The 14,761-nt window shown below is 47.2% G+C and overlaps 1 protein-coding gene across 1 annotated transcript; it reads right to left on the reverse strand.

The window, feature by feature from the left end:
- Window positions 1-3,039: 3,039 nt before the first annotated feature.
- PRF1 (perforin 1) lies at window positions 3,040-7,221 on the reverse strand. Its single transcript, XM_057505949.1, has 2 exons — window positions 5,155-7,221; window positions 3,040-4,811 (listed from the first exon to the last, which is right to left on the reverse strand). The coding sequence occupies exons 1-2, from the start codon at window positions 5,691-5,693 to the stop codon at window positions 3,683-3,685; spliced, it is 1,668 nt and encodes a 555-aa protein (XP_057361932.1). The 5' UTR covers window positions 5,694-7,221; the 3' UTR covers window positions 3,040-3,682.
- Window positions 7,222-14,761: the final 7,540 nt, after the last annotated feature.

Below are 14,761 nucleotides of genomic sequence, written 5' to 3' on the forward strand. Positions count from 1 at the left end.
ACACAGGGGCCTGCTCGGAGTTGGGCTGAGGGGATATGGGCAGGGGGCCCGCACCACGGTGGCTGTTGGGTGGAGGGACTGAGGGGCAGACAGACAGCCTAGAGTTCAGTGAGGAAGCAACAGGAAGACTAGAGTTTGGTGGCACCAGCTAGAGAGGCTGCGGTTATGGGCAGAAGGGGATAAATGTGAGCATGCAGAAATGGCTGCCCTTGGTGACAGATGTGGGGGAATGCACATGTAGAGAGGATTCATAGTCTCCCAAAGCTGCAAGGGGCCCCCTGCACCTCCCTTAGGGCCTCTCCACCCCCATACTGCCTGTCCTCCAGCAGGCCCTCTGCTCACACACGGAGACACCGACAGCCTCCATGGCCGCTGTGTCGCACCTCAGAGACCACAAAGTGTGTTTGAAGGGACATGAAGGTTCGTGTGGTAACTGCTCAAAAAACAAACACTGGGCTGTCATTCCCACCAGCCCAAAATCTTGGAAGAGATCACTTGGACTGAGAGAGAGAGGGCGGGGGAGGGGAAGGGACAGAGAGAGGGTTGGGGACGGGGGAGAGACAGAGAGAAAGAGGAGGGGAAGGGACAGAGAGAGAGGGGAGGGAGAGGAGGGGCAGGGAGAGAGAGAAGGGGGCATGGAGAGGGAGAGAGGTGGGAGGAGGGGGAGGGAGGGCAGGAGGGAGAGGGAGGGAGAGAAAAGCAACCCCAGTGAGTCCCCTAGCCTGAATGCCACCCTGCTTCCTGACCTTTGCAGCTCCCGTGGGAGGTGGCTCTGACTGCCAGCAGCACTCACAGGTGTGTTGTCAGGATTCCCTTAGGAACCCAGCTCTGTGCTTTCCAGCTGCTCTGACAATGCACCACAGACCAGGTGGCTTACAAACAACAGAAATTGATTTCTCACAGTTCTGGAGGCTGTAAGGCCAAGTGCAGGTGTTGGCAGATTCGGTGGGCCTGCTTTCTGATTCACAGAAGACACCTTCTCACAGTGTCCCCATGAAGGAGCAGGAGCCAAGGGCTCTCTGGGGTCCCTTTGGTAAGGGCACGAGTCCCATTCCTGAGGGCTTCACCTTCATGACCTAATCACCTCCCCAAGGCCCCACCTCCTGATACCATCACCTTGGGGATTATGATTTCAACACATGAATTTTGGGGGGACACAAACATTCAGACCATAACAAAAGCCACTGGCGTAGTCAAATTACAATAATTTGTGTAGGGTTTGTTTATAATAGGCCCACTCACAAAGGTGTAGGGGGCTCCAGAGAAGCACAGGCGACAGGTTAACAGCTCAGGGTTAGTAGTGGTGGAGCTGTTAGCATCCAGAGGCCTGGGGGTTGAGGGGAGCGGGCAGCTGCTGGAACCTAGAAAGAGGCGTGCAGAGGCCTTGAGAGGAGCAGTGACACAGGGACATACAGAGAGGCCAAGGCCGCCTCAGTGACAGACACTGAGGGGAGTGAATGCCCTGATCTCTCCCTCTCCCCTCCTCTCTCCAGTCTTCTGCCGGCTGACAGAGCCCCAGATAGGTCAGCCTCGGGCCAGAGCAGGGCGGAGCAGGGTGAGGACCAGACCCAGAGGCAAATAGAAGATACCTGGCATAGTGGGAATTTTCTGAGCAAACCAGGGGCCCCGAGTGTGACAGAGTATACCAGTGTCCAAGCAGGATGGAAACGGACACATCATGTTGGGACTTGCATTAGGGCTGAGGGTTCATGGCTCTGCAGCTGCCCCTCAACCTCAGGCCACTCCTCCTGGTCATACACACCTTTTCCCAAAGGGCCCTTCTCGCCAGGTCCTTGTGGTCTCTGCAGAGCTGTGCTAGGAGTGAAGTGCCAGGATGCAAAGAGCAGGCTCTGCCACTAACCTCTGTAACCACAGCTAAATCCCTTCTTCTGGCCTCAGTTGCCCTATATATAAGACCATTAAGCCAGATGAGCTTGCAGGACCCCTTCTCTAGCACTGATCTTCCAAACAGGGGGTTGAACAGATTGTCCTTTTGGAAACCAAAGCCCAGGGAGCAGAGGGACTTGCTGGAGGTCACTGATCACATGTGTGCTTAAACCAGACTCCCGTCTCTTCAGAGCTGTGCCCAGAGTGAGGCCTGCCCTGCCCCTGCTTTCCCCGAGGGGTACGGCCCACACCCACGCTTTTGATTAGCACAGTAGCCAGCATGGTTTCAAGGTTCCTCTAGTGCTTTTGTTTTTGTGTGTGGCTGTGAACAGAAAGGTGTAAGAACAGCAGTTTCAACCAGGCTTTTTGAGCTCGCCATTCCCTCTGCTCCACCTGGGGACTCAGGGTCAGTGTAATATCACTCCTGGGCTTTTAGGCCCATGAGTCCACACAAACCTCAAAGGGCTTATTTGTAGGGAGGTTCAGAGAGAGTCAGGAGGGCCCTGCCAGCAACTCCGAGCTCCTCTGACAACTGCCCTTCACAGCCAGATCCTACCAGGTCTAGGAGGTTCCCTGAATCTCGCCCTCCACCCCATTGTCTTGTGTTATGAGGTCTGTGTGCCAAGCACACGAACTAAAGACCATTTCATTTTATATCAGAACCTGAGACACTGGGATTTACTGCATGCCAAAGCAGGAGGCCCTTGACACTGTTGGAAGAACTGCCTTTTTCCTTCAAATTGTGGGATGGGGAAAGCTTGCCAAAAGGGTTCTCTTGAAACTGGAGTTTCACACTGATTGCTGTGAATCAGTTATGGCCACACATGCATGTTCTCTTTGGCCTGGGCCATGTTTGCCCACATCAGTTTATTTTTATAAAGTGAAATGAATTGCCAGCAGTTAGAAGTCAAATCAGGATTTCTGGTGACTTTAAGAAACTAGAAGGCCTGGCAGTGCCTCCCATTCCTGACTGGGACTGCTTGGCTGATGCAGAGCTGCAGCGCCTGCCGGGTGAGACCTGCGTCCTTCAGTTCACCATGGTCCCCACCACTTCCTTGTCTCCTGGTTGGGAGCTAAATGTCTGTTGCATGTATGCTGCTGTTCCTTGAATCAAGGAGTTATGAGGAAAGTAAAATATTCTGGGTTTCCACATTTCCAACAAAAGTGGCCAGTTTATTTAAATTTCCTACCTGCCCCTGGGGTGAACCACCCGTCCTACGTCCCATGGTTATGAACTGTAGAAGTTGATCTGCAGGGCTGTGTTTGGTTCCCCCCATTGCCACCACCACAAGCACCATCCTTACAGCACATTTATTGGTCCTCTGCCAGGCTTTTTATACAACAAGACAGGTCAAGGCAGTCCTTGATTCATATGAGGAGCAAAGCTTGGTGGAAAAAAAGACAGAGAAAACAGCAGTGGGGCCAGAAGGGGTTAGGGCTGCTGTGATGAAGAATTGAGCACGCTGGGAAGGGCTTCAGGGGAGGGTCTCCAGCGATACCAAGCAGCCTGGTCAGAGCAGCCTCCTGGCCTTCTGCCCAGCTTCTGCCTTAAGCTGTGGCCTGTCTATCAGTGGCTATAGGACATGGCCCAGCCCAGCTCATTTCCAGGGTTTGAGAATACAGAGCTAAGGCAGTCTGGACAGGGAGACTCGGGCTGGCCTATAAATTCAGTCACCTCACTGGGAAAAAAAGCCTCAGTTTCCATCTGTCTAATGGGGCTATGAAGATAGGGCCTGGCTCCCACTATGAGAATTGCTTCAGTCTGGGCATACTGGTGCGCTCAAGGCCACCGTTCTCACCAGACTGCCCCACTCCGGTTTCCTGGAGGCTCCCCCAGAAGCCCTTGGGGGGCGTACTCCAGGCAGCTTCTCCCTGCCAGATGCGGCAAGCACTTGGCGTGGTAGGAGAATCTCAGATGACCGTGTTTCAGGCTGCATCCCACCTCATGTAAGCCAGAACGTGGGGTCTGGTCACAGGTACCTAGGAGGTCATCATCCCAGCCATAGTCCTTGTCCCAAACCTGTACCCTCAGGGGCCCCTCCGTGGTCAGGAGAACATCCCCAAAGTCCAGTCGTGTCATCCACCTGGGGTTGTTATTGTTCCACACTGTGTCCGTCCTCAGCTCCCGGCCTCCAAAGAAGACCTTCAGATAGGCGTCTGTGGCAGTGATGCTGTCTCCCCATAGACCTGTTGCCAGGAAGTTCATAACCTCCAGCCGGGCCAGGCCCCTCTGCCGGGGACAGCAGTCCTGGTTGGTGACTGCCGAGCCATGGCACACACATTGACATGGGTCGTGGGGGCTCTTATACTGCCCCAAGGGGCAGGGTCGGCTGCAGTCCCTCCAGCGTGCCCTGTCTGTCACATACTTGCTCACTGCCTGCCTCAGAGCCTCCCGCCGTGGGTCCTTTTTCTCCAGGAGCACATGTAGAGGCTCCAGGGAGTAGTCCACCAGGCCGGGGTTTTCCGGCAGCGAGCCCACCCAGGCTGAGAACTGCTCAGGCCCAGCCTGGTTCCCGAACAGCAGGTCATGCATGAAGGTGTGGTGGCCACCAACCACCTTGGAATAGCGTTCCCGGTAGGCCTGGTGAAAGGAGGTCAGCATCTGGTGCTGCTTCTTCTTCTCCTCACAGGCCTTGAACTCCGATGAGGCACTGGCGTGGCCGCCTATGCTGACCTGGGCCTCGACGGCCAGGCAGTCACCCACCTCATTGGCCGTGAGCCCTTGCAGGGCCAGCTCGCAGGTGCGCAGGGCTGTGAGGGCTGAGATCTGGCCGCCCAGCTCCATGGAACGAATGAAGTGGGTGCCATAGTTGGAGATGAGCCTGAGGTAGTCAGGCTCACTGGACGTGTTGAAGTTGGGGGGCAGGCTCCTGAGGGCCTTCATAAAATCAGGGTGAAGTGGAGGGGTGTGTACCAGGTGAAAGCTGTGAAGGGTGAGAAAAATACCATGTGGGCCAGTGGTAAGTAGCATTTTCCCCATTCACTAGCCCCCCTTGAGATTGCCACGGTCATAAAGTGGCAGAACTAGAACTTGAACCCAGGTGGCCTGGCTCCAAGCCTTGCATGCTTCCTCTCTACCTGTTCTCTCTCTGGGTGCTTCCAAGTCAGGGCCGCCGGGGAGGAGGCCACAGGACCCTGTGCCACGTGGTGTGTGAGAACCAGGACTATGGTTTCTTCTCCATGGAAGCAGTCATCCCAGAGCTCCTGGACTGCTCCAGGTTTCCCACACCTTCTCCAAGGCCCTCTGCCCTGACCTCTAATGCTCACCTGTAGAAGTGACACTCCACGGAGTCACTGCTGAAGCTGTACTGGTCCTGGTGGGTCTTCTGGGCGGCAAAGTTGGCTGCCTTGGAGTGCGAGCCGGCCACGGCCACTTGTGCATTGATGCTGGGCTTGGGAGTCACGTCCAGCTCCACCTTCCAGTCGTTGCGGATGCTGCCTGCCGCCTCCCTGGCCACAGCCTCAGTGGAGCTGACCTTGGCCCTGGTCACGTGGCGCCGGCAGCCTGAACCCTGGGCCCGCCAGTCGGTGAGCGCCAGGGGCAGGCGCTGGAGGTCACCCTGCTGCAGGTCGTTGCGACAGAGGGTGCAGGTGCCATCAGGTCGCAGGAAGTGCTGTGTGTCCACTGGGAAGGAGCCTGAGCGCCTGAGGCTGGTCACATCCACACCCTCCCCCGCCAGCCACGAGCCAGGCACGAATTTGCGGTCGCGCCTGCACTCGGAGCGGGCAGCTGTGTGGCACGGGGCTGGGGCTGGTGGAGGCAGCAGCAGGAGGAGGAGGCCTGGGAGGAGCATACAGGTGGCCATGGAGCTGCAGAGACAGGGGCCTTTGGGCTCCAGGAAGCTGTGGGCAGAGGCATGAAGGATGGCTGACCCATCCCCTCAACTGTGGACTATCAGGGCATATGGAACGGGGAGGGAATGCGGTATTCTTAAGTCACTAAATGTCAGGGCTGGAATGGCCTTTACAAACCTGGTCCACCTTGCACAGAAGGGCCCAGATGGGAAGTGACTTGCCCAAGGTCATATAGCCATGGGGAGCCCCTTGCTAGGATTTCATTATTTAAGGCCCAGTGGGGATCCAGATCCATGGCTTGGTCCCCAAGACCATAGCAGCTGCTGGTGGGGAGGAGGCTCTGCATACAGAGAAGGGGACTGAGAGTAGCTGCAGCAGACTTGTGGAGGGGCCTGGGAACCTAACGGACCTAGAGAAGCCTGGATTCTGGAGGTGTCATTTTGGGCCCCAGAACAAGCCAGGCTTCCCCAGCCCCATCCTCTGTCTCTGTCTGTCTCTCCCACGAAGTTGGAAAAGAAACAAGGTTGTTCATGGCCCTTCTCCCCATTTTCCCTCTCTGAGCCTCATGGAAGAGTATCAGCCTGAATTCTAGAATAAAGGCTGCTGTTAGGCCTACGTCCTTAGGTCCTATGTGAGGAGGGGCCTGTAAGTTCGCTCTCCAGATCTCCTGATGCTCACTTCTCTTGGACACCCTCTGCCATGCTCTGCTGAATTCTGCCTATTCCTACTATTGGTCAACTGTGAACAATGGTTAGCTAGAGAGTTCCTCCTCATTTTGAGTGGCTCTGGAGACTTTCCCTGTGTCTGTTTATGCCCTGCAGTCTCCTCTCTGTACCCCTATCCAAACTGAACTCCTCAGAGGCCTTTCCTCTCCAGCACCTGCCAGGGACAGCAGCTTCTCGGAGGCATGGGGGATTGTGGAGAGCAGGAACTTGCCCTCATTCCAGTGAGCCTTCCACCCCTTGCCCAAAGGAGTGACCTGATTCCAGGCAACACAGCAGGCCCCAGGGAAGTCAACAGGAAGAGGGGAGTCTTTCAAAGGCCGTCGGTATATCCCATTTAGGAGGCCAGCAGTTTATAACCTTAATCTAAGGAACTCAGCCTCCATCCTGGCCCTCATCATATTATCTCCCAGGGGGCCTGTCTAAGCTTTTTAGAAGCTTTAACTGTTAGCATTTGAAGGGGCTACAGAGACTATGTGCTGTGACTTCATTTTATATACACAGAAGCTGAGTGAGGCCCAGGGTGGACATGAGGCCATCCGGTGCATTTGAGACGGCACAGTCTGGAACCAAGTCTCTTGTCTTATGAGTCGCAGCTCTTCCTGCTCCGTCAGGCTCTTGCCCAAATGAAGCAGCCTCCTCCCAGGCCTCTCTTTCCTCACCACCCAGGGGCCCCCAGCCTTCCTGACCCCCGACTTCCTACCTGGTGTCCTATGTTGAGATGCTCCTGTGCAGACACCCTCTCTCCCCACAAGAGGCTCCTGAAATGGTGGTATCAGCCCCCCAGGCAGGCTCACCACACAGCTCATCACCCAGGCCACCGTTCACATCACTTCAGCTTCCTGCCCCGCCCCCCAACTGTGGTTACGGCTCCCCCAACTCTCCCCCCTCCCACCAGCACCCACCCTGTCCTCACCAACTCATCCGGCCCTGCTGACAGCCCTCAGGAAGCAAGCTGTGAGGGCCAGAGGCCCATCTGCCAGTCAGAGCTGCTTGTGGGGGGGTGGCCCCGCGCAAACAGGTGAGGCTTGTGTGAAGCAGACACAAGGGCCCGGGGACTTTGAGGTCCAGCGCTGGTGTTGATGAGCTGGCTAGCAGGGGCATCTCCCTGCTGCTGATCCACAGCATCACATGTGTGAGCCCTAAGAGGCAGGACGGAGTAGGGCTCAGTGTAGGGCTCTGGAGCCTGGCCGCCTGGGCTTGGACCTGTCTGGTTCACTAGCTTCTCCTTAGCCTCTTTATACCTCAGTTTCTTCAGCTGGAAATGGGCATAGTAAAAATGTAGACCCCGTAGGTTGTGAAGGTCGAGGAGTTACTCTGTGTGAAGTGCTTAGAACAGTGCCTGGCCCCCAGTGAGTGTTAATATGTATGGTCCCTCCCCAAGCAGCGGGGAAAAGTAATATTGTTCAGACCTCCTGACCCACGCCTACATCCCAGCCGGCCCAGGCTCTGAGCCCCAGAACTGTACCCCAGGAGAGGGTCTCCGGCTCCTCGCTTTGTGAGGAGAGCCAGTGGCCGTGCTGGTCCCCAGCCTCCTCCCGAGCCCTGGCCTGAGGTTGCAGCCTCAGGATGGGTGGGTGGGCAGCTCTGGGACCCGGCTGGGGAGAGAAATGAGTGGGACCTGAGGCCCCGGGTTGTCTTCATCCTTTGTCTTACCTGAGGTCAGGGTGTGGTGAAGTTTCCGAGGGTTGAGTGACTCACAGGGAAAACTTCTGCTGGTCAAAGTCACACTAGTCTGAGGTGACAACAGCTGGGTAAAGTGGGGGGTACTGCTCTCATGAGTTCAGTTTCCAGCTGTGTACATGACAGGAACAAATAGCCACAGGCCCCAGACCGCGTGTGACACCATGGGGTGGCTCATCCCTTGAGTTTATGTTCCCACTTGCGTCTCCTGCTCTTACAGGAACAGGGGTCATGCTGCCTTCTCAGAAACCAGTCCCGTCTTCCCCCCTCAGCAGCCCCCTCTCTCGCCCCTGAATTGTGGCCTCCTGATCCCCTGCTAGCTCCAGTCCTGGATGTTGAGGCTGTGAGGAGTTTGGTTCTGACTGTGCCTGGAAGACCAGTTTGAGGGGCACAGAAACCCTGTAAAAAATCTGTAGGAAGAGAAAGGGGATGCAGAGGGGACAGGCTGTAATCCCAGCTTTCTGGAAACTGCTGTGGGGCTCTTGGCAATAAAGTTTTAACCCCTTTCTAGGTTAGTGTCCTCATCGATAAAATCTAAGGGAGAACCTTAGGGTTTTTAAGAATCTTTAGATTCTTAGTGATGAAATGTGCATTTAGCAGGTTCCAAGTGGTATGTGGTGTGGCTCATGTCCAAGAGATGCCGGTGGGGGGGCGTCCATTAAAGAGGAGCGATGACATCAAGGTTCACTTCTATTTTGGGCCTAGATAAGTGATGACAACTGTCCTCTTTGGGTGGCACTCAGCACTTGAAACGTGCTTTAAGGACAGTTTTTCCTCAGAAACAAAAGTTTTAACAAGAGCACAATTCGGTCAATTGCCAGACACCATCTATATGGTTTATTATTAACAATTTTGTTGAAATATCATTCACATACTGTATAATTCACCCATTTAAAGAGCACAAGTCAATGGTTTTTAGTATATTCACAGAGTTGTGCACCCACTACCACAATCAATTTTAGAACATTTTCATCATCCCCAAAGGAAACTGTGTACCCACTTGCAATCGCTGCTTATTTTCTCCCAGCACTAACCTACTTTCTGTCTCTATGGATGTCCCTATTTTGAACATTTCATATTAATGGACTCCTAAGAAGATGTGACCTTTTGTGTCTGGCTTATTTCATGTAACATAATATTTTCAAGTTTCATCCAAGTTGTAACATGTAACCGTATCTCATTCCTTTTCATGGCTGCGTAATATTTAGTTATGGACATACCACCTTTTGTATATCTTTTCATCAGTTGACATTTAGGTTGTTCCCACTTTCTGGCTTTTATGAATAATGCTGCTATGAATATTTATGTACAGGTTTTTGTGTGGACATATTTTTTGTTTCTCTTGGGTATATACCTAGGTGTGGAATTGCTTGGTCATTTGGTAACTCTACATTTAACTCTTAGGAACTGTTTTCCTACATGGCTGCACCATTTTACATTCCACCAACAATGTATAAGGGTTCCAACTTCATCCTTGTTATTGTCTCACTTTTTGATTATAGCCATTCTTGTGTGTGTGAAGTGTCATCTCATTGTGCTTTTGGTTTGGATTTCCGCAATGGTAATATTGGGCATATTTTCATGTTTACTGGTCATTTGTATATCTTCTTTGGAGAAATGTCTGTTCAAGTGCTTTGCCCATTTTTGAATTGGGTTATGTATTTTTTTATTGTTGATTTATAATCCTTCTTTATAAATTTTGGATTCTAAACCCTTTTCAGGTACATGGCTTACAGTTATTTTCTCCTGTTCTGTGAATTGTCTTTTCAATTTCTTGATGGTGTCCTTTGAAGCACCATAGTTTTAAATATTGTGAAGTCTGATTTATCTATTTTTTATTTTGTTGCTTATATTTTTAATGTCATATCCAAAAAGTCTTTGCTTAACCCAAGATTATGAAGATTTACTTCTATATTTTCTTCTAAGAGTCTTGCTGTTTTAGCTCTTACATTTAAGTGTATGATCCACTTGGAGTTTATTTCTATGTTTGGGAATAGGTCTGATTTCATTCTTTTGCATGTGGATATGGTTTGGATATATATATTTATTTAAGGTTGTAAAATAGTTACTCTTGACAGAAAAGCTCCATGGATACTCTACATGAATGCATGAGGAAGATACCGATCTTGATTACATTTACTTGCATAAACTCTACGTACTACATATGTTACAGACACAAACTAATCAGAGAGGTCCTTTAACAAAGCAAGTGTTTAGACTTTCATTATTGTGTATATTTTAAAGATCCAGTATGTAGTCACAGGTGTCATTCTCTTTATTCTGTGATCTTTGTTTTGTTTTCTTCACAGGCCTGTGAAACTTTATGGTTCTGTTTCCTCACCTTCAAATGTGTTACCACAGTTATGCTCAAGTTTTTAATCCTTTGTCTCACAAAGTGAATTGAAGAGTCTTTCCTCTTTCTCTATTTGGCGTAAGAGTTTGTAGAAGGTTGGCACCCAGGTTTTGTAGTTGGGAAGATTTTTAACTACCGAGTCCATGACATCAATAGTTATAGCTCTATTCAAGTTTTCTGGCATTTTTCTGGTATCAGTTTTGGCAAGATATATTTTTCTAAATCTCCTAGTCTGTCTAAAATTTCATACTTGTGGCCAAGAAGTTATTTATAATATTCCTTCTCTCTTTCTCTTTTAAAAAAAAAACTTTCTGATGCCCCCTTTATGATCACAGATTTTTAAATTATTGTTTTTCCTTTTTTCTAGATCAGTCTTGCTAAAGATTTTTATTTATTAGTTTTTTCAAAAAATTTGCTCTTAGCTTTATTGACCCTTTCTGTTGTATCATTATTTTCCAACTTATTAATTTCATTCTTTTCATTTCCTTCCTTTTTCTTGTATTCTTTGGGCTTCTTCTTTTGCTCTTTTTTTTAACTTCTTGAGTTGAATTCTTAGCTCATTAATTTTTGGCCTCCTTTTCTTAATGTAATTTAAGACTCTACATTTCTCTAAGGATCTTTTTAACTTCATCTGTTAATTTTGGTATGAAGCATTTTTCATTATTGCCTACGTTCTTAATTTCTAAATTTCCTTATGATTTTTCTTTAAACTGTGAGTTATTTAAAGCTATGCTTTTTACATTTTCAAGAAAATGGAGTTTTAAATGTCATCTCTTGGTCATTGATATCTAAGAGACTTGCACTGTAGTCAGAATGTTGTCTGTATCATGTCCATTCCTTGATGTCTGCTGAATTTTCTCTGTGGTCTAATAAATGTTCAGTTTATATAAATGTTCCTGTGTACTTGAGAATAATATCTTTTTGGTAATTTTTGGATGCAGAGTTCTTTGTTCAAATCATGGTCTCTTGATATATTAATTAGTGAGAGGGTCATGTTAAAATCTTCTACCGTGAAGCTGGATTGTTGAAGATTTATAGATTTCTCCCTACAGCTAGAGTTCTGAGAACTTCTGTTTTATATGTTTTGCCACTGTTTTATTAAACAAGTTTAGTATTGTTTTGTTTTCCTGGTGAGTCGAACTCTATGCAGTGGTCCTTTTGATCTTAAATAATGCTTTTTGCCAAAATGTTAATTTCGACTGATACTAATAGAGCAATCCCAAATTTATTATTATTATTTTAAAAAATTGTGGCAAAATGCACATAAAATTTAAAAGCATCTTAATCATTTTTAAGTGTACCAACTTTCTTTTGCTTAGTACTCACCATGGAGATTTTCTATTTTGCTTTTTAAATTCCCTTTGTTTTTATATTTTAGCCGGGTCTCTGTTAAATGCAATTAGCTAGATTTCGTTTTGTCACCCAGTCCAAGTAACTATCCATGCAACTGCCTTAGGTCTGTTTACATTTACTGTGGCTACTTTTCTGTTAGAGTTTATGTCTATCATCATGGGTTATATTTGTTCATTGTCTTGCATTTCCTATATTTCCCGCTCCTTTCCTGAATTCTGGTTTAGCTCTTAGAATCTTTCTGAGTCTTTAGCATTCTTTTTGCTATTGCTCTTAACTAAAATTGCCTTTTCTCATTCTGAGGGTTATTTTTGTCCAGTAGTTTAGGCCTATCTTGTTTTTCTCTACTAAATCAGTCATTGGTACTATTATTTGATACAGTCAGTGTTGGTTTATATTTACCCCCATGTTTGCCAATTCCTTTGCTCATTGCTCTTTCATCTCTGAGCTTCCTTTTGGGATAATTTTCCTTTTTCTTAGCATACACCCAGTAGTTGTGCTTTCAGTGCATGTCTCTGGCAGCACATGGTCTCAGTTTCTGTTTGCCTGAAATGTCTTGTTTTCACCTTGTGTTTGATTCTTAACTTGAGCTGGTTGACACTTTGAAGTTCCTGCTTGTTGACACCTCCCAGCGCTTTGCCGTCATTTCACTGCCTCTGGCTTCCCTTGTCGCTCTTGTTTAATTGTCATTCGTTTATAGAGAATTTGTCTTTTTTGTAAGGGAGAGATGTTTTTAAGATCTTTTCATTTTTGGTTTTTTGAAATTTTACAACAAAGTTTCTATCTAGATATGAATTTCTTTTAATTTATTCTCTTTGGAATTTGTTCTTCCTGAAGCTGAGGATTCACATAGTTCATCATTTTGGAAAACCTTGTGGCTATTTTCCCTTCATATTTTCTGTCTCCCTCATTCTGCTTGTTTTGCCTTTTGGAATGCCAGTTGGAATTGTAACAGGCCTTTTCACACTATCCTCCATGACTGTTATACTCTTTTTTCTTACTTTATACTTTTTGTTTTTCTGTATTGTGCCCTCAATGATTTTTTTCCAGTTCTTTATTCCAAAGCACTAATTCTTGCTGTAGCTGTGCCTCATTTGCTATTTAATCCTTCCATTGAGGTTTTAAATTAGATACTACATTCAGCAAAATGCAAAAATAAAAAAAAAATAATAAAAAAAAGAGATACAGTGAATAATCTTGCTCCTGAACCTTTTCCATCTGCCCTGTTCTTATGTAACTACAAATGTGCCACTTTTTTTTTCTGGTGTCTTCTCAGAGCTTTTTCATGCAAACATAAGCAAATACTAGTATGTTTCTTTTTTTTTAATCTAAAAAATTTTTTTAATTTTATTTTGGTATCATTAATTTACAATTACATGAAGAACATTATGTTTACTAGGTTCCCCCCTTCACCAAGTCCCCCCAACATGCCCCTTCACAGTCACTGTCCATCTGCGTAGTAAGATGCTGTAAAATCACTACTTGTCTTCTCTGTGTTGCACAGCCCTCCCCGTGCCCCCCACGCACTATACATGCTAATTGTAAAGCCCTCTTTCTTTTTCCCCGCCCTTATCCCTCCCTTCCCACCCATCCTCCCCTGTCCCTTTCCCTTTGGTAACTATTAGTCCATTCTTGGGTTCTGTGACTCTGCTGCTGTTTTGTTCCTTCAGTTTTCCTTTGTTCTTATACTCCACATATGAGTGAAATCATTTGGTACTTGTCTTTCTCCGCCTGGCTTATTTCACTGAGCATAATAGCCTCTAGCTCCATCCATGTTGTTGCAAATGGTAGGATCTGTTTTTTTCTTATGGCTGCGTAATATTCCATTGTGTATATGTACCACATCTTCTTTATCCATTCATCTACTGATGGACATTTAGGTTGCTTCTATATCTTGGCTATTGTAAATAGTGCAGCGATAAACATAGTGGTGCATCTGTCTTTTTCAAACTGGAGTGCTGCATTCTTTTTTTTTTTTTTTTTTGAGAGGGCATCTCTCATATTTATTGATCAAATGGTTGTTAACAACAATAAAATTCTGTATAGGGGACTCAATGCACAGTCATTAATCAACCCCAAGCCTATATCTCAACAGTCTCCAATCTTCTGAAGCATAACAAACAAGTTCTTACATGGTGACCAAGGTCTTACATAGTGAGTAAGTTCTTACATGGTGAACAGTGCAAGGGCATTCATATCACAGAAACTTTCTGTTTTGACCATGCATCATGAACTATAAACAATCAAGTCAAATATGATTGTTCGTTTGATTTTTATACTTGATTTATATGTGAATCCCACATTTCCCCCTTACTATTATTATTATTATTATTTGTTTTTTAATAAAATGCTGAAGTGGTAGGTAGATACAAGATAAAGGTAGAAAACATAGTTTAGTGCTATAAGAGGGCAAATGTAGATGATCAGGTGTGTGCCTATAGACTAAGTATTAATCCAAGCTAGACAAGGGCAACAAAACATCCATGGATGCAGAAGATTTCTCTCAAAACAGAGGGGGTGAGGTTCTAAGCCTCACCTCTGTTGATCCCCAATTTCTCACTTGATGGCTCCCCTGCGACTGTGCCTGTCTTAGGGCGTTATTCCCTTGAGGAATCTTACCCGTCTCTGGCTAACCAGTCATCTTCTGGGGCCATACAGGGAAATATAAAGTTGGTAAGTGAGAGAGAAGAAATATTCTTTGAAATGGTTAGCTTTTTATTTATTTGCAGATTTATGCCCTGTGGCTTCTATGCCCAGCATTTGTCTTGAGGTATCTTTACCACTTGGAAGAATTATGATACTCGGTAATTTTCGATATGAGGCACTAATTCTACTAAAGGGTTGTAATTAGGAAGGAAGAAGGAAAGCTATAGAAGTAGCAGGCAGCAGAAAACATGGGAAGATTGATTATTTCTTTGACATATCTTCTTGTAGAGTAACATACGCACGTATAGGTTTTAAACTACTAATT

Source organism: Manis pentadactyla, chromosome 8 (genome assembly GCF_030020395.1).
Source record: "Manis pentadactyla isolate mManPen7 chromosome 8, mManPen7.hap1, whole genome shotgun sequence".
Classification (NCBI taxonomy): domain Eukaryota; kingdom Metazoa; phylum Chordata; class Mammalia; order Pholidota; family Manidae; genus Manis; species Manis pentadactyla.